The 15,234-nt window shown below is 40.0% G+C and overlaps 1 protein-coding gene across 3 annotated transcripts in view; it reads left to right on the top strand.

Moving 5' to 3' along the window:
* Window positions 1–15,234, top strand: part of PPP2R2D (protein phosphatase 2 regulatory subunit Bdelta) — a 31,608-nt gene that overhangs the window by 7,068 nt on the left and 9,306 nt on the right. For 2 of the 3 annotated variants that reach the window (XM_083505994.1, XM_083505996.1), the window contains 3 exons: window positions 10,238–10,321; window positions 12,006–12,103; window positions 14,104–14,269. In XM_083505994.1, the coding sequence (XP_083362120.1) occupies window positions 10,238–10,321; window positions 12,006–12,103; window positions 14,104–14,269 (348 nt within the window). The remainder of the gene's footprint in view (window positions 1–10,237; window positions 10,322–12,005; window positions 12,104–14,103; window positions 14,270–15,234) is intronic. The other variant, XM_083505995.1, reaches the window with a different exon arrangement.

The following is a 15,234-nucleotide window of genomic DNA, read 5'->3' as shown; positions in this document are numbered from 1 at the left end:
ACATTTGAAGGATGTGACTAATTCCATATAGAAGCAACTTTGATTTTTCAGCAAACTCATTTTCAGCTGAGCAGATGTCTTGGCACTCATGCCTGTAATCCTGCACTGCAGAGTTTCTTCCTAACTGCATGGTTCAAAGTGCTTTAAGAGCATTGCTATAAGCAAGTGGTCTAACTTGCTTAAAAAGCAAGCTATTATTTGTTGTCACCATCAGGCCCTCCCTCAAGTCCTCTGGCATATGCAGAGAGGTTGGGGTCTTCCTGTCTGTGCATGGGTGGTGTAGAGAAAAGAAGATTGAAGGGACTCCTGCTATACCTTACCTTCTGAAAAATTGTACTACAATTGGAAGACTCAAGGAAATATGTGTACTGCTGGTCATTCTGCTTATTTTCTTTGGCAAAATTGCAGTTCCTATGCCAAACCACCCCATGGCATGATTTTTCAAAACTTATGCATTTAAAGAGTTGTTTAGAACCAAATAATAAAAATCAAAGAGTTAGAAATAACCTCAAGTTCATCTAGTCCAACTGATCAAAAAAATCCAGTATGTTTTTAACTGGTTACTATTCAGAATTTACATAAAGCTACAGATAGGTAGCCGTGTTGGTCTGCCATAGTCAAAATAAAAAAAAATTCCTTCCTTCCTGTAGCACCTTAAAGACCAACTAAGTTAGTTCTTGGTATAAGCTTTCATGTGCATGCACACTTCTTCAGATACACAGTGTGTATCTGAAGAAGTGTGCATGCACACGAAAGCTTATACCAAGAACTAACTTAGTTGGTCTTTAAGGTGCTACAGGAAGGAAGGATTTTTTTTATTTTTTTTTACATAAAGCTGTGTGACAGGAATTGATAGGGATACTTATCAGTAATTTACTGGGGTTGATGTGCTTCCCAGGATCATGCCCTATATGTTAGGTCCACAGTGCCTCCTTTCAAAAGATGGTTTTAAAAAATCAGATAATTTATATGTAGTAAGAAAAGCTTCCTAATGATTATCATACTATAATAAGAAAAGAAAAAAATAGTACACTCGGGTTGTACTCCTGCCTTCATGTTTCTGTGCAGTAAAGGGTTGACCAAGCCATCAGTTTATTGTATTTTTTTGTGGATAGTTGAAGGCACAGAAACCCTATCTAGTACACCAATGCACAGCTCCAGGATTATGAGCTTAGTTTGAAGCAAAATCAAATATGAAAGTTCATTTCATGCAGGCAACTTATTCCTACTACCAAACCTCCCTCATGTGTCTAAATACAGGCACAGGGCATTTAAGGTCAAAGCAATGTTGCTGACTGACTTTCTGCTTAGAGATAGAAGAACAGCAGTGCTGATCTGACGGATCCTCACCTTTCTTCTATTGCTGATTTGGCAAGCTATTGATTAATTCCTTCAATGCTGTAATGTGGCCTAGAAACAAAATATAGTACTACCATGCTGTCTTGTCATGACTGATTCTTATAACCTTTTGCTGCCTATTGAGAAGATATGTGCCTAATCTTTGAAAATCTTAAAAGTATAAATGATTGTTATACTTCGTCATATTGTTAAAAATGGATTAGACCTGAGTATTGCAAATAAGTAACTGAAGAAACTAAAGGTCTAAATCTAAAAATGTTAGCAAAATCAGTATATTGCTTATAGAATTTAGCAGGTATAGGTATTTTAACTTTCTGAAACATCACAGGCATTCAAACCTACTTAGGCCACCAAGTGAACAGGAAATATGTTGAGTAGCTGTTGTATGTTTTGTTACTTGGGAACTACTTTTACCTTAACTGATCTAAATAGCTCGTAAATTCAATGGACTTTAGCTTAGAATTGTCCTCATTTTTGAGAGACAAACAGATGTAACACTTAACATCCCAATAAGATGTTTGCATTCTAATTTAAGGATTTGGGGCGCTAGCTATTAAACTTTTTGCCAAAGTTTGAATCGGGATGATAGTCTCAAAAAGACTGGTAAGGATCCACATGTAGCAAAAGCATCCTGTAGAAAAAGTGAACATACAGTGCAAGAGTTATGAAGTGTATATAAATAGTTTTTCATGCATTACTTGTGGATAACATTGCTTATACAGTCATCAGGTAATCTTCCGTATTGGGAACATTTCCAGAGCAAAACATGTGCCCCTCCATTGCCTCAGCATTAGTGTTCACCATACCTTGCAGATATTCCATGCTTCCCTTCAAGTGTCTTGAAAGCAAATGTGTTAGTATTTGCTATTTATTTTAATATAAAGAGGGTTGTATCTTCATGGGAACACTAATGCGGGAACATTAGAAAAAATAGCATATACAACAGGCTTACAGGTCATGTTTTAATGTCCCATGGGAATTTTAATTTGCAGCAAAACAGGAACAGGCAGAAACAGTGTCCAACCAGTGATTATTAGGGATTCGGGGGATTAGATTGTGGAATTGCCTCCTAGATATTGGTTTGTGGAATTTCAAAGGGTTCAGTGCCAGTTTTGCTAACATCTTAATGAAACTTCTGAGAAAGAACATCAACCTTTTTGGAGTGAGGTGCCATCACTATGCAGATGACACCCAACTCCTTGCTTTAATTACTAAACATTGAGGTGCTGCTATTTAGGGTTGCCATATTTTGAAGAGCAAAAAAGAGGATGCTATGATGCAATTTGCCTCAGATTTTACCCCTGAAAAAGAGGACATGTCATGGAAAAAGAGGACATAGGGCAACCCTATCTGTTCTGAATATGTGGAAAGATGTAGCCATGTGGAGAAGGGGTAACAGATTGACACTGAATCCAAACAAAAAAGGTTTGATACTAGCATCCTGCAAAAAAGGTACATTTTCCTATAATTGATTGGCGTTTCAGTCTTCCTATCAGAACTGGAACCAAGGGTAGGACTGGGTTATCAACATATTGTCCCAAACTGGTCTGAAGTCTATATCATGATGTCAGTTTCATGATTTTTGACCTGGAAATATTTTGTGTGTGTGTGTGTGTGTGTGTGTGTGTACACGCTATGCAAAAATCACGATGTAGGAAAAACAATGAAGCATGACAAGTACTCTACATAGCTTCATCCTTATTTCAGACATTGTGATATATCGGCATATTGTGATGTTTAGCTGATGATATATCACAACGTTGAAAACCTTGTGATATTGATTGTATGTTGATCACCCAGCTCTATTCAAGAGTTGTGCTGAACCTTCTCTTTGATGAGCACTTATCTGCAGGACCAAAAATAGTTCTATGCCAGGTCCATCTGTTGTGGAGGTGCCACCTAATTATGACCTTGTGGTAGACTTCTGTTGAAAAATAATTAAAGCAAGTTACACTTCGATGACATAGAGGACATGGTTTGGAATAAGAAGAAAATGGGTAGTCATCATGCACAGATTAACATAAGTTTGTGGAAGCAATTTTCCAAAATAGCTTCTAGACTTAGTCCTGCAACGGAATTCCATGAACTATGGCACCTATGTTTGTAAAATGTATGCTAAATGATACATTTTGTGGTGTTTATAATAGTTAACGTAATGTTGATAATTCAAATAATTGTTAAAATATGTGGAAAATAATGTCTTCCTGGTTGCATGTTATTGCCCACAACATATATTTGGGACATACAGGGATTTTAGTGTATCAGTGATTGGCCAATCGTGTTGCCTCCAAAAGCAAAATACAATAGCAAAGGCTTTTTCTAACTCTGGTTTAAAGATATAAGTTAAGCCTTTTCTAGCATAGAAATGCAGTTATGGGAAAACTTCATCTGATGACATTGTCAGATGTCTTATTTCTTGTTTGTGGCCCCTGACACATGTTTGTGCCCTCTGTGCTACCCACAAAATAGGGCATACATTTGCATATATGATACAAAACAAATGCAGACCTTTCATGGGTGGGATCGGAGACCCAATATGCATACAGTGTACTGTGCCTAGACAATCCTGTTGGCACTTCTGAAGGAACATAATCTAGTTCATCAATAAAAATGTGCTTCAAAGGGTTTTCTGAACAAGGCAACTTTTAGTTCCATACATAAGAAAGTCAGGTGGCCTGATTAATGTTATGTGTCGTATGACATTATCATGGTGGTATGAAACTGCTCCCAGATAATAGGACAAGATTGCTTACTGAGTTCTTCTGTGTTCTCTTGGAATCTCTGGCAAAATTATAAGTGTGTATTTTGTCTTGGTTGCTGAATTCATGCTGTTGGAAAAGAGGGGATTTTTTTATAGCGGAAAACAATTGCTTCAAGAGGTCCATCTGTGCAGCTTAACTTTTCCATTCAGCTGATAGTAAACCATTTATATATGCAGGCAAACACAAGGCTTTAAGCATACTGGGTATAAAAATATTTCCCAGTCTTGTCTGATTGTTATAATTCAATGACTGTGTTTTGAGTTTATTTTTTAAATTACAAGATCTGGATTACTTTGTTTTGAAGGGACTTTTTTGTCTTATGCTTAATCTTTAGTTTTTGTTTGTGCATAGATGCTGTTAATGTAGGAACCTTAATTTGCTATTTGTAGTTGTATGCTAACATAGCTTCCCATATCACTCTAGTTAGAGGCTGTCTAAGAATAGAAGTGATTATAACTTGCTCACAAAAATTCACATATAAAATCTTTCTAAATGGTGCATTTGCATTCAAGCACCTAAGTTTTCCCTGTAAAGGGAAAGCATTTGTTGTCAAAATGCTTAGTGGTTAGAATCTCTTGGGTCATTATTTTCAGTATCTTATGGGAAGGTATAGCAGTTGCGGAAAATTAATGTTTTCTCTAAAATAAGTTGTACATGTCTAGTACCATCTGGAAAAGAAGATTGCAAAATAGTGTATCAGGTCTTGAACCTGAGTTGGTGGATGTGTGGCTAGCTCATGTGTTATGGGCTTGCGCCAAAGCTGAGTAGTTACAGTATTGGTACAACATTCTATATCACTATTGAATTTCCTTTCACCATAGTTCTAGTAGAACTATGCTGGAAGAGCAAGTGGTCTGTTCAATCTAATCTTCTTTGCTTGGTGATCAGAACCTTGAGGAACACTAGTTTATTGCACATTCGCCTCATCATTACCTGGTTTTTTTTTTGCTCTATAAAACGCACCAGACCACAAGACGCACCTAGTTTTTGGAGGAGGAAAACAAGAAAAAAATATTCTGAATCCCAGATGCCATAACAGCAAGAGGAATTGCTGCGCAGCGAAAGCAGCGATCCCTCTTGCTGTTCTGACTTCTGGGATAGCTGCGCAGCCTGCATTTGCTCCATAAGACGCACACACATTTTCCCTTACTTTTTAGGAGGGAAAAAGTGAGTCTTATAGAGCAAAAAATACAGTATATCCTCCCCACTCTCTATGGGTGAGGTTCAACTATTGTTGCACTTTGATGTAGAAGATGTGCATTGGGAATGCTGGGAATTTGCTCCAAGGTGGATCTGGGCTCATTGACAAAGCTTGCTGCCTTCTTAGAATGCAGGTGTTCAAAAACCTCAAAACTGGTTGTCAAATCTTAGCTTGAGAAACCAGCTAGTGGCACTTGAGGCCAAATTGCATTTTTTGCTTCAGCCTGGAATTCTCTGATCTATTGCTCTTTAAAAAAATCCTCTTGAAGAGGCCATTTACAGCATGGATAAGAGACATAACCCCATGTCTCTTAGTCCCACCCATGTTTTAATTTTTCCGACCATGTTACTTACAAGTGCAGTTTTGGATCCCTGGCATGAAGGAGAAGAAAGTGAGTGGCAAAGGAAGCACTCTCTTCTCTGTGCCCTTCTCTGATGCAAAATATCCTTTACCAAACTGAAGCTGTGTTTGACAACTTAGTGGTTGCGAATCCTTGTTTCCTAGCCTCTACCAGCACAGGATCTCACAAATGTGGAACTGTCCAGTTATCATACATACCTACAATGCTGGTTCCCCAGCAATATCTATGCCTGTTTTGGTGGATGGGGTGCAGTAAAGTCATATATTGGCTTGTCCCTTTGGTTTGAGGGACACTTAATGACATACATTTAGATTCATGCAAACCTCCCTGCCCCACAGCATATATATGATAACTACAGTGGTACCTCAGGTTACATACGCATCAGGTTACAGACTCCACTAACCCAGAAATAGTGCTTCAGGTTAAGAACTTTGCTTCAGGATGAGAACAGAAATTGTGCTGCGGCGGCAGCAGGAGGCCCCATTAGCTAAAGTGGTCTTCAGGTTAAGAACAGTTTCAGGTTAAGTACGGACCTCCGGAACGAATTAAGTACTTAACCCGAGGTACCACTGTAGACAGAAATCTACAGAAGGGGAGATGGTAATTCTGGCTGTCATTAGCAAATTGTCATTTCTGTGTCTTCTTCTAGTATGCCATTCTTAAGATAACCAACTATTACCTTTGGATCTGCTGGCATATTTTTTACTAGAATTTCTGATAAAATTCTAAAATGTCTGAATCTTCATACATGCCTAATAAGGTGGAATATATTTGTTCCAGGCATTTCACATTTCCATCAACAATCTGTAATTTCTGGGTATATTATTTAATCAGCATATATTGTTCCCACTTAGGCTGATATTTGTGTTCTAGAGACTCTAAATTGGTTAAGAACTTGCATATTCTACTCCCTTTGTTATCAAACATAATTCATATTTTACACCTTCTTGGGTCACTTAATGAACCACAAATCCATAAACGTTTTAAGTACCGTATTTTTCGCTCTATAACACGCACCTGACCATAACACGCACGTAGTTTTTAGAGGAGGAAAACAAGAAAAAAATATTCTAAACGAAACAGTGGATGTATGATTTTTGTGGTTCATGCTATGGCCACAGACGTGATCTGACGGTGAGTTTGGGGTAGCCCAATGCAAAAATCCTGAGGATCCACGTGGATCCATGCTTTGTAACCACGTTTTTGCGCCATTGCAGCCCCATGAAACAGTGGGTGTGTGTGTGTGTTTTTTGGTGCAGGCTGTGGCCATAGATATGCTATGTGATCTGATGGTGAACTTGGGGTGACCCAGTGCAAAAATCCTGGGGATCCATGTGGATCCGTGATTTGTAACCACGTTTTAAGTGGGGAGGGAAGGAAAAGCATTCAAGGGACAAGGAACACGCGTGGGGTGTGTGGAGAAGGATGCTGCTAATAATGCAGAAGAGGGGTTTAAGGGGAGAAGGAACACTCGTGGGGTGTGTAGAGAAGGATGCGGCTAATAATGCAGGTGAGGGGTTTAAGGGGAGAAGAAGCTTGCGTGGGGTGTGTGGAAAAGGAGCTTTTTGGTGAGCTGAGGGGGGAGGGAAAGAGCACTGTTGCTTTAAAGGAGCCAACCGGACAGCAGCCACTTACAGCAGTGTAAGCAGTTCCTTTCCTCTCCCGCTTTGCTCCTTCTCTCCCTCTTTGCTGCTTTACGCAGCTAATGGCGAATCCCCTGCAACCCAAGTCCTGCTCAGCGGATCAGCTGAGATGCTGGGAGAATCGAATTTCCCCCTCTCCCTCATCCCGTGCCCTCCTGTCCCCAGCAGCCTTTTAAAAAACTTTTTTACTGGTTTTCACTGCGCTCGTGGCTCAGAGCCCTCCTGTGCCCTGCCGTCCCTCTGAAGCCTCATTGCTCCGTTTAGAGAGTGCACGGACCTTTGCTAGCTGAGGCTGCAGCAGCTGTTGCTGGCTATGCGGCGCTTTTTCCGGCTCGCTATGGCTCCCGTCTGTCCCTCCTCGCGTGTAAGCGGCTGCTGCCCGCTTTGCTGCCATGGCTCTCCTTCCCTCCCTCCTCCTCGGCTCCTCCCTCTCCTCCTGGCTGTAAAGCAATCAAAGCTAGAGCTGTGCAAAGCCCTGCAAGCGGCTCCCGCTTTGCTTGACTGACGGCAGCCATGGCTCCGGTCGAGTGCATTTGCTCCGTAACACGCACAGGTATTTTCCCTTACTTTCTAGGAGGAAAAAAGTGTGTGTTTTGGAGCAAAAATTACGGTATATCTCTAATTTCAATGTATAGTGTAACAAGGGTAAAGGTATAGGTACCCCTGACCATTAGGTCCAGTCGTGGACGACTCTGGGGTTGCGGCGCCGAGGGAGCTGGCGTTTAACCGCAGACAGCTTCCGGGTCATGTGGCCCCATAACTAGCAATTTCTGAAGTCTGCCTGTGACTAGGAATTCAATTTGAGCTAGCAGACTGAATCACTGCCAAAAAAAAGGTTACAGTGGTGCCTCGCAAGACGAAATTAATTCGTTCCGCGAGTCTTTTCGTCTTGCGATGTTTTTCGTCTTGCGAAGCACAGTCCGTCGCAACAGCGCCTCTTCAAGCGGCTTTAAGAAAAAAGCGAACAAACTCGCAAGACGTTTTCGTCTTGCGAAGCAAGCCCATAGGGAAAATCGTCTAGCGAAGCAACGCAAAAACCGAAAAACCCTTTCGTCTAGCGAGTTTTTCGTCTTGCGAGGCATTCTTCTTGCGGGGTACCACTGTATAAAGATTGGTAGCTCTTACTAGAGGTAATGAAGACATCTTTCTAGAGAACTATGGGTGACGTTATTTTTTAGTATGGAAGTCATTCAAAGACTATTCTAATCTAGTTCTCTAGGGTTTTCATTTGTGTAAAAAAATCACTTGTGTGGTAGAAGATACAAGCCATTTCAGACAGCACAAGCTTATGCTCATTGGCTTCCACTTCCTGTTTCCCGTTATTGCATCTAAAATTGTTAATATGGAGCTTTGAATATCCATGCATAACTCTGAAACAAGAAATGATTTCCTCTCCAACACCATCCATTATTACATTTATATGGGCCAGATAAATTATCTCACTAACTCCCCAAAGGTTATGGAAATCTGTTCGCAGGTGGTTCGTTTTATTAATCTAAAATACTAATTTTACCATGCCAAACCTGTTTTTCTCCAAAGCATGTTGCTATGTCTTCAGTAGAGACTGCTTCAGATTGCAGCCTAAGAAACATAAAAGAGTGAGGCCAGGGTCCACAGAGCTACACAACTGTGTAGTACTGTCTCCTCAAGTTGTGAGGTTCAGTTGTGTGAAGCAGCCCAAACACAAGCACATCCTATGCCACATAATTAGTTAATTTTGAAACTGAAGCAGTTAATAGTGTCATAGAATTGTAGAGTTGGAAGGGACTGCAAACGTCATCTAGCCAACCCCCTGCAATGCAGGAATCACAGCCAAATAATCCATGACACCCAACTTCTGTTTTAAAACCTCCAATGAAGGAAAGTTCCCTTCCTTCCAAGGTAGGTTTTTTTTCACTGTTGAACAGCTCTTACCATCAGAAAGTTCTTCCTAATGTTGAGTACACATCTCACTGATTCAACATAGGTGTGTTTGAGTGTGCATCTGTGTAGCTACTTGGATTCTGGCCTATAGGTTTAGCATGATAGTGTGTACCTTAACTTTAGAAATCACTATTACCCTGCTTATACTGCTCACTAGAGGGAAGAGGAATTAAGTAAACTCTAGGAATACTGACATCAGAGTGTTACCTTGCGGTAAGGGAAATGGGTGTGGGGGCATAGAAAGCACTGCAGACTTCATTCTCATTTTATTGAGATTTGCTCAAGTCTGCCAATATCTTAGCATGTTTCCTTAAGAAAAAGGAATATCTCCATTCTCTCCTCAGCTCTGTTATTGTAGTGTTTCAAATTTATTCACTGAATAATTCAAAATTTAGAATCTTAATGCTAGTAAGTACATCCAGTGTAGCAGTAATCTTTCTCGCACAATAGAATATAATAACCAAGCGGGCTGGGGAACAGATTACATCTAGTTATTAGATAATGTTCAAGGAGCTCTTTCATCCATTGAAGGGCAAGACTGGATCCAACCCAATATGTTTTATCCCTTCCAAGCTGATAAATTAATGCCATGGTCATAGTGTTTGTATCTTTCTATAACCTTGAGGGCTTTTTAAAATGGAAAGCCACATTTTCAAATGTTGTTGTGTTAGAGGTATTATTACAATCAATCGTATATACATTTTGTCAAACAAATAAATAAAACACTGAGTGGCTTTCCATGTGTCCTTTAGGTAGAGTTTAGGCTTATGCACCCATGACCTTTAGACAACATTCATTACTAGGATTATTTATTTATTTGCATTTATATACCACTGCTCTGCCAAGGCATCCAAGGCAGTTTACCATTTTAAAATAGTAAAGCAAATAAATTATATCAAATGTACAGTAGTAAAGTCTTCTCGGGCCAACTGGGAGCTGATGGCACAAGCTTCCTGGCCTGGGCTCCCTCGCTTCTCCCTTCCCTCAGGTCACACAGAGCTCCAGGGAGTGTGGGAAAGGAGCTACCCCAACAGTTCTCTCAGACCGTTGATGTTTCTGTCAGGAGCCGATGGTATGTGTGCCCAATTTTATCCTAAATTGTCATTTGTCATATTGTTACAGTAGAGCTAGGTTGCATGCTTTTAAATGCAGGCAGTAGCTGTTGGTGCAGCCGAGCAGGGAGGGGAAATGACATTGTGGAGGCTCAGCGGCCTCTCAGGAACCAGCAATGGCGCCTGGTGTTCAGAAGACCGGTGACCAACCCTGCCTACACTGCCCCACCGACCACTACTGCATATAGGCGGCCTCCTTTTTGTGCTTTGAGCATCCATGACCGCCTAAGCTGCTTGTGAATTTCAAAAGGCATCTTGATATCCATAGCTGGTGCCCATTGTAACTGGTAGGGAGGAAGGCAAACAGGAGATAGCGTCGGAGACAATTACTCCCGGAGCCACAGCCAATGACAGGCAAAACTGACTCCTAGTTTTGTCCACATCCTTCTCCCTGCTGAGTTCTACAGTGGAAGGACAATAAACGACTTGGACGAAGGAATTGAAGGGGTGCTAATCAAATTTGCAGGTGACACCAAACTGGGAGGGGTAGCCAATGCTGCAGAAGACTGAATTGGGATTCTAGACTGTCTTAACAGATTGGAGAACTGGGACCAAACTGACAGAATGAATTTCAATAGGGACAAATGTAAGGTTCTACGTGGAGGCAGGAAGAACCAGCTGCACAAATATAAGATGGGGGACACCTGGCTTGCTGGTAGTATGTGTGAAAAGGATCTGGGGATCTTAGTGGACCACAAGCTTAACATGAGTAAACAGTGTTATGAAGCAGTGAAAAGTGAAAAAAGCTAATGCTATTCTAGGCTGCATCAACAGAAGTATAGTGTCCAGATCAAGGGAAGTCATAGTACTGTTCTGTTCTGTGTGCATAGGAGGGTGGTCAAGATGGAAACAAAGGCTTATGAGGAAAGGTTGAGGGAGCTGGGTATGTTTAGCCTGGAAAAAAAGTGACTGTGAGGAAGTATGATAGCCTTCTTCAAATATCTAAATGGCTGTCACATGGAAGATGGAGCAAGCTTTTTTTTCTGCTCAGAGGGTAGGACCCAAACCATTGGATTCAAGTTACAAGAAAGGAGATTCCAACTAAACATCGGGAAGAACTTTCTGACAGTAAGATCTGTTCGACAGTGGAATGGACTCTTTCAGGAGGTTGTGGACTCCCCTTCCTTGGAGGCTTTTCAGCAGAGGCTGGATGACCACCTGTCCTGGATGTTTTACTTGAGATTCCTGCTTTGTAGGGGGTTGGACTAGAGGTCCCTTCCAACCCTACAGTTCTGTGATTCTTTGATTTTAGAGTCATAAGAAGGAGGAACCTGACAGTCAATGCTACTCCCTGAAATGGTTGTAGGTAAGGCAGGCAGGTGGGGATTGGCTGACAGCAGATTGGATTGGGTGGGGCAATGCTCCATTCACTGAAATGAGCCAGCCTCCCCTGCATCTTGTTATCTTTAACATTTCCACACTCAGTGTTGAGTGCACAAATTTGAGATTGTTCTTCATGATGTTTGGACTACTTAAAAGGTGATGAAAGCTTGTAGAGAGAACCCATCACTTTTAATAGTACAGTTGAAAATCAGCTTGCAAATTCATGTGGACCTGTTGTCCGTTCAATTGTATACCCTGTTCTTAAGGTACTTGCCTCACTTTACACATTATAATACTTTTGTCTCTGTTTTCTGTTTACAGCTGACATTATCTCAACAGTTGAATTTAATTACTCTGGAGATCTTCTTGCAACAGGAGACAAGGGTGGCAGAGTGGTTATATTTCAAAGGGAACCAGAGGTCAGTGCCATTCAAAGCAATAAAAAAGTGGTTCTTCTCCCTTGCAGTTTATGTTTAAAGTGAATGGTATCACAACATCACATCATCAGTTTTAATTTATGATCAAGCTATTTTCTTTTAAAAATTGATCTTTATACTTTACCTGCCAACTATTTCAAGTACATTGATGTTTCCCCCCAGAATTCATTAAGTCACAGTCATTCTTCAGATTACTCATTTTCAGATGATACTACCTACATTAGTTGTATGTACATTCATAAGTAGGAATACAATGGCTTGAGGAACATCTGTTCTTTATTGCTTGTTCAACTATTCTGAAAAAGAATACAATAAGATGACTAAGAAAGGTTAAGCACTACATATATATCCTTAGCCACTGATGAGAAAGATTTTTGGGTTGGCTACTAGTTTTTATTTTACGTGTTTATTACATAGGTATTGTGTCAGTTGAAGGGGAAAGTGTGCACTAAGTCATACCATTGTGTTAAGGAATGTACATTTGTCTTTGGCAATCTTTAGAGAGAGGACTTAACAAAAAAACAGAGAAAACTTGCTGATACTTTTAGGAACTGCAAATAGAAGGGTACTAGAAAAAGCTGTCTGATTTATTCACACCATCTCAGAAACCTGTAAGTCTTCATTCCAACTAGGGCTGCAGTCCACTTTGTGCACTGTGAGGAGTTTAAGGTTCACAAAATAATGAGGTCTTGCAGCACTGCAAGGCAAGAATAGCCTTGCTTTATTTTAGATTTTGTAAAAGGGGAAAAGCCAGTGTGCAATACTGCTTACCTTACTACAGATGAGGAAGAAATTCTGATTTAAAACTTTGTGGAAAACACACATGCAAAGCTAATCAAGAAGATCCTCGTTTTCAGAATAGTTAAAAATTACTAGCTGCAAGAACAAGTGAATTGATTCCATACATTTGCTTTTTCAAAGCAACAACAAAGGAATGATACTTTTTTTTTTTTTAATGGTGCTTCCAGATATGTGTAATGGAACTAGGTTTCTCTGACTAAAGGTAATTTGTGACATTGCTCCAAGTTTATGAACCGTGAAACAGTCATATACTGACTTAAACCATTGGGCCAGTATTATATTCTCTGATTTGGCAACAGCCAGTGATTTTTTTTTTTTGGGGGGGGGGGGGAGTTGAGTTAGAAAAATTTTCCATGCAACTTAGGTCCATTTTACTTGTATTTGGTAAATAAATCTAAAAACTGCCCAGCTTGTCTAATATTTGATTGCTGCTGGCACCCATTTGTTGTTACTTATGAAACAGATTTTTTCCCATTAAAAAATAAAGTATTGGAAAACTTTATGCCCCATATCACTGGCAACAGCTCCCTAATGTCCCAGGCAGTCGTCTCTCCCAGCCCATATTGTATCTGGGGATTTGCTACATGGATAGCATGTGCTTTATCTCAAAGCTACTTCCCCTTCTTGATCATAAAATGAACACTGCTATTTATTACACTTCTTGAATTAAATGAACAGTGGTATATTCCAACCTGTCATTCAGTAGGTCAGCTCTTCTGAATTTTTTTCTCCTTTATGTAAATAATTCCTTTTGCAACTTGTATGACAGATAAAGTTGTAAAGGTCTACCTTTCAATAGACGTGGCTATGATTCAAGAAAGCTGTTTGCCAACATATAGGCAGGAGCTCTCAAGTTTTTGCTGCAAAACCGTTAGTCAAAGAGGCAGATTGAAAACAGTTTGCTTCTGTGACTGTTATATGTTGCAGCACAAACTTTGGTTCTCTCTTTGTTCACACACATGTGAACACAGCTTCTTTGCACCCTTTCCGTTGCCTCTTTATCATGCAAGAACCTCTTCCTGTTGTACTTTGCAAGTGTGAGGGCAGGTAGATGCTTTAATAAATTCAGTATATTTGTTTATTGAATAACTTCTGATATTGTTGGAATCTTTGTTAATTCTTCTGCTTAGTATGTGCATGCTACAAAAATTACTTTTTCACACATATGTGTTCCCTTGCAGAACAAAAGCCGTCCTCATTCAAGGGGAGAATATAATGTTTACAGTACCTTTCAGAGTCATGAACCTGAGTTTGACTACTTGAAAAGTCTAGAAATTGAGGAAAAAATTAATAAAATTAGGTGGTTACCACAACAGAATGCTGCTCACTTCTTATTATCTACAAATGGTAAGTTTACACAACACATTTTTCTGCATATGTTCTAGTTGTATCTGATTACTTCTAGATCATTCATGTCTACTTACATATAGTATCATTTCTAATGTAACTACAGTGGTACCTTGGATCCTGAATTTAATCCATTCTGGGAGTCCATTCGACTCCCAAAACAGCCAATTGGCTCCAAGAGCTTCCTGCACTCACATTGGACATTCAGCTTCTGAAAAACATTTGCAAACCGGAACACTCACTTCCGGGTTTGTGGCATTCAGGAGCCAATTTGCTGAGGAGCCAAGCCGTTCGACTACAAAGGTACCACTGCATAATTGAATTCCTCATTTGCAACACCAAATAACTGCTTGGTGCTACAAAAGCAAGTCAATAATAATAATAATAATAATAATAATAATAATAATAATAATAGTTGTTGCTGTTGTCATAATCAACCCTGCCATTTGGTGTTTCAATTTCTGCAGTCCCAAATCCCCACACTGGCCCATAAGCTAATAGCAAAGTGTAAATTTGCCATGACATTTAAACTGGTGAACCATGGGTTCTCTTGCTTTGTAAGCCATAGTTCACTAAGCTAGTTCAGTTGTTCTTTATGAAACCGTTATCGTGCTGTGGACTTCATAACCAATTTTGAACGATATATTGAAAAATCACCCAGGTCTAGACATAAGAGCATTGAGGCTATCAGCATCATGATGTAACCCTCCTTGTAAAGGAAACCAATACGCTTTCTCACTGTCAGTGTTCCCAACTGTTCTTTTCCAGACACTAAAGAGAAATTATTTGTGAAGTGTTTACTTGTCCTGTGTCAGATTTTCACAATTGCCCAAATTATTTTGATCTTTCTGCAAACCCTTTGCATCTTAAGATTTCTGATACCTTAAGAGGTATCACTTGCTTGAGTGGGCAAACAAGAATATATCTTTAGATTAAGTGATTTAAGATGCCGAAAACCTTAATAT

The sequence above is a fragment of the Podarcis liolepis genome (assembly GCF_965112155.1).
Source record: "Podarcis liolepis genome assembly, chromosome: 5".
NCBI classification, from domain to species: Eukaryota; Metazoa; Chordata; class Lepidosauria; order Squamata; family Lacertidae; genus Podarcis; species Podarcis liolepis.
The sequence above is the reverse complement of the archived record's forward strand: the minus strand, read 5'-3'. Positions and strand labels throughout refer to the sequence as shown.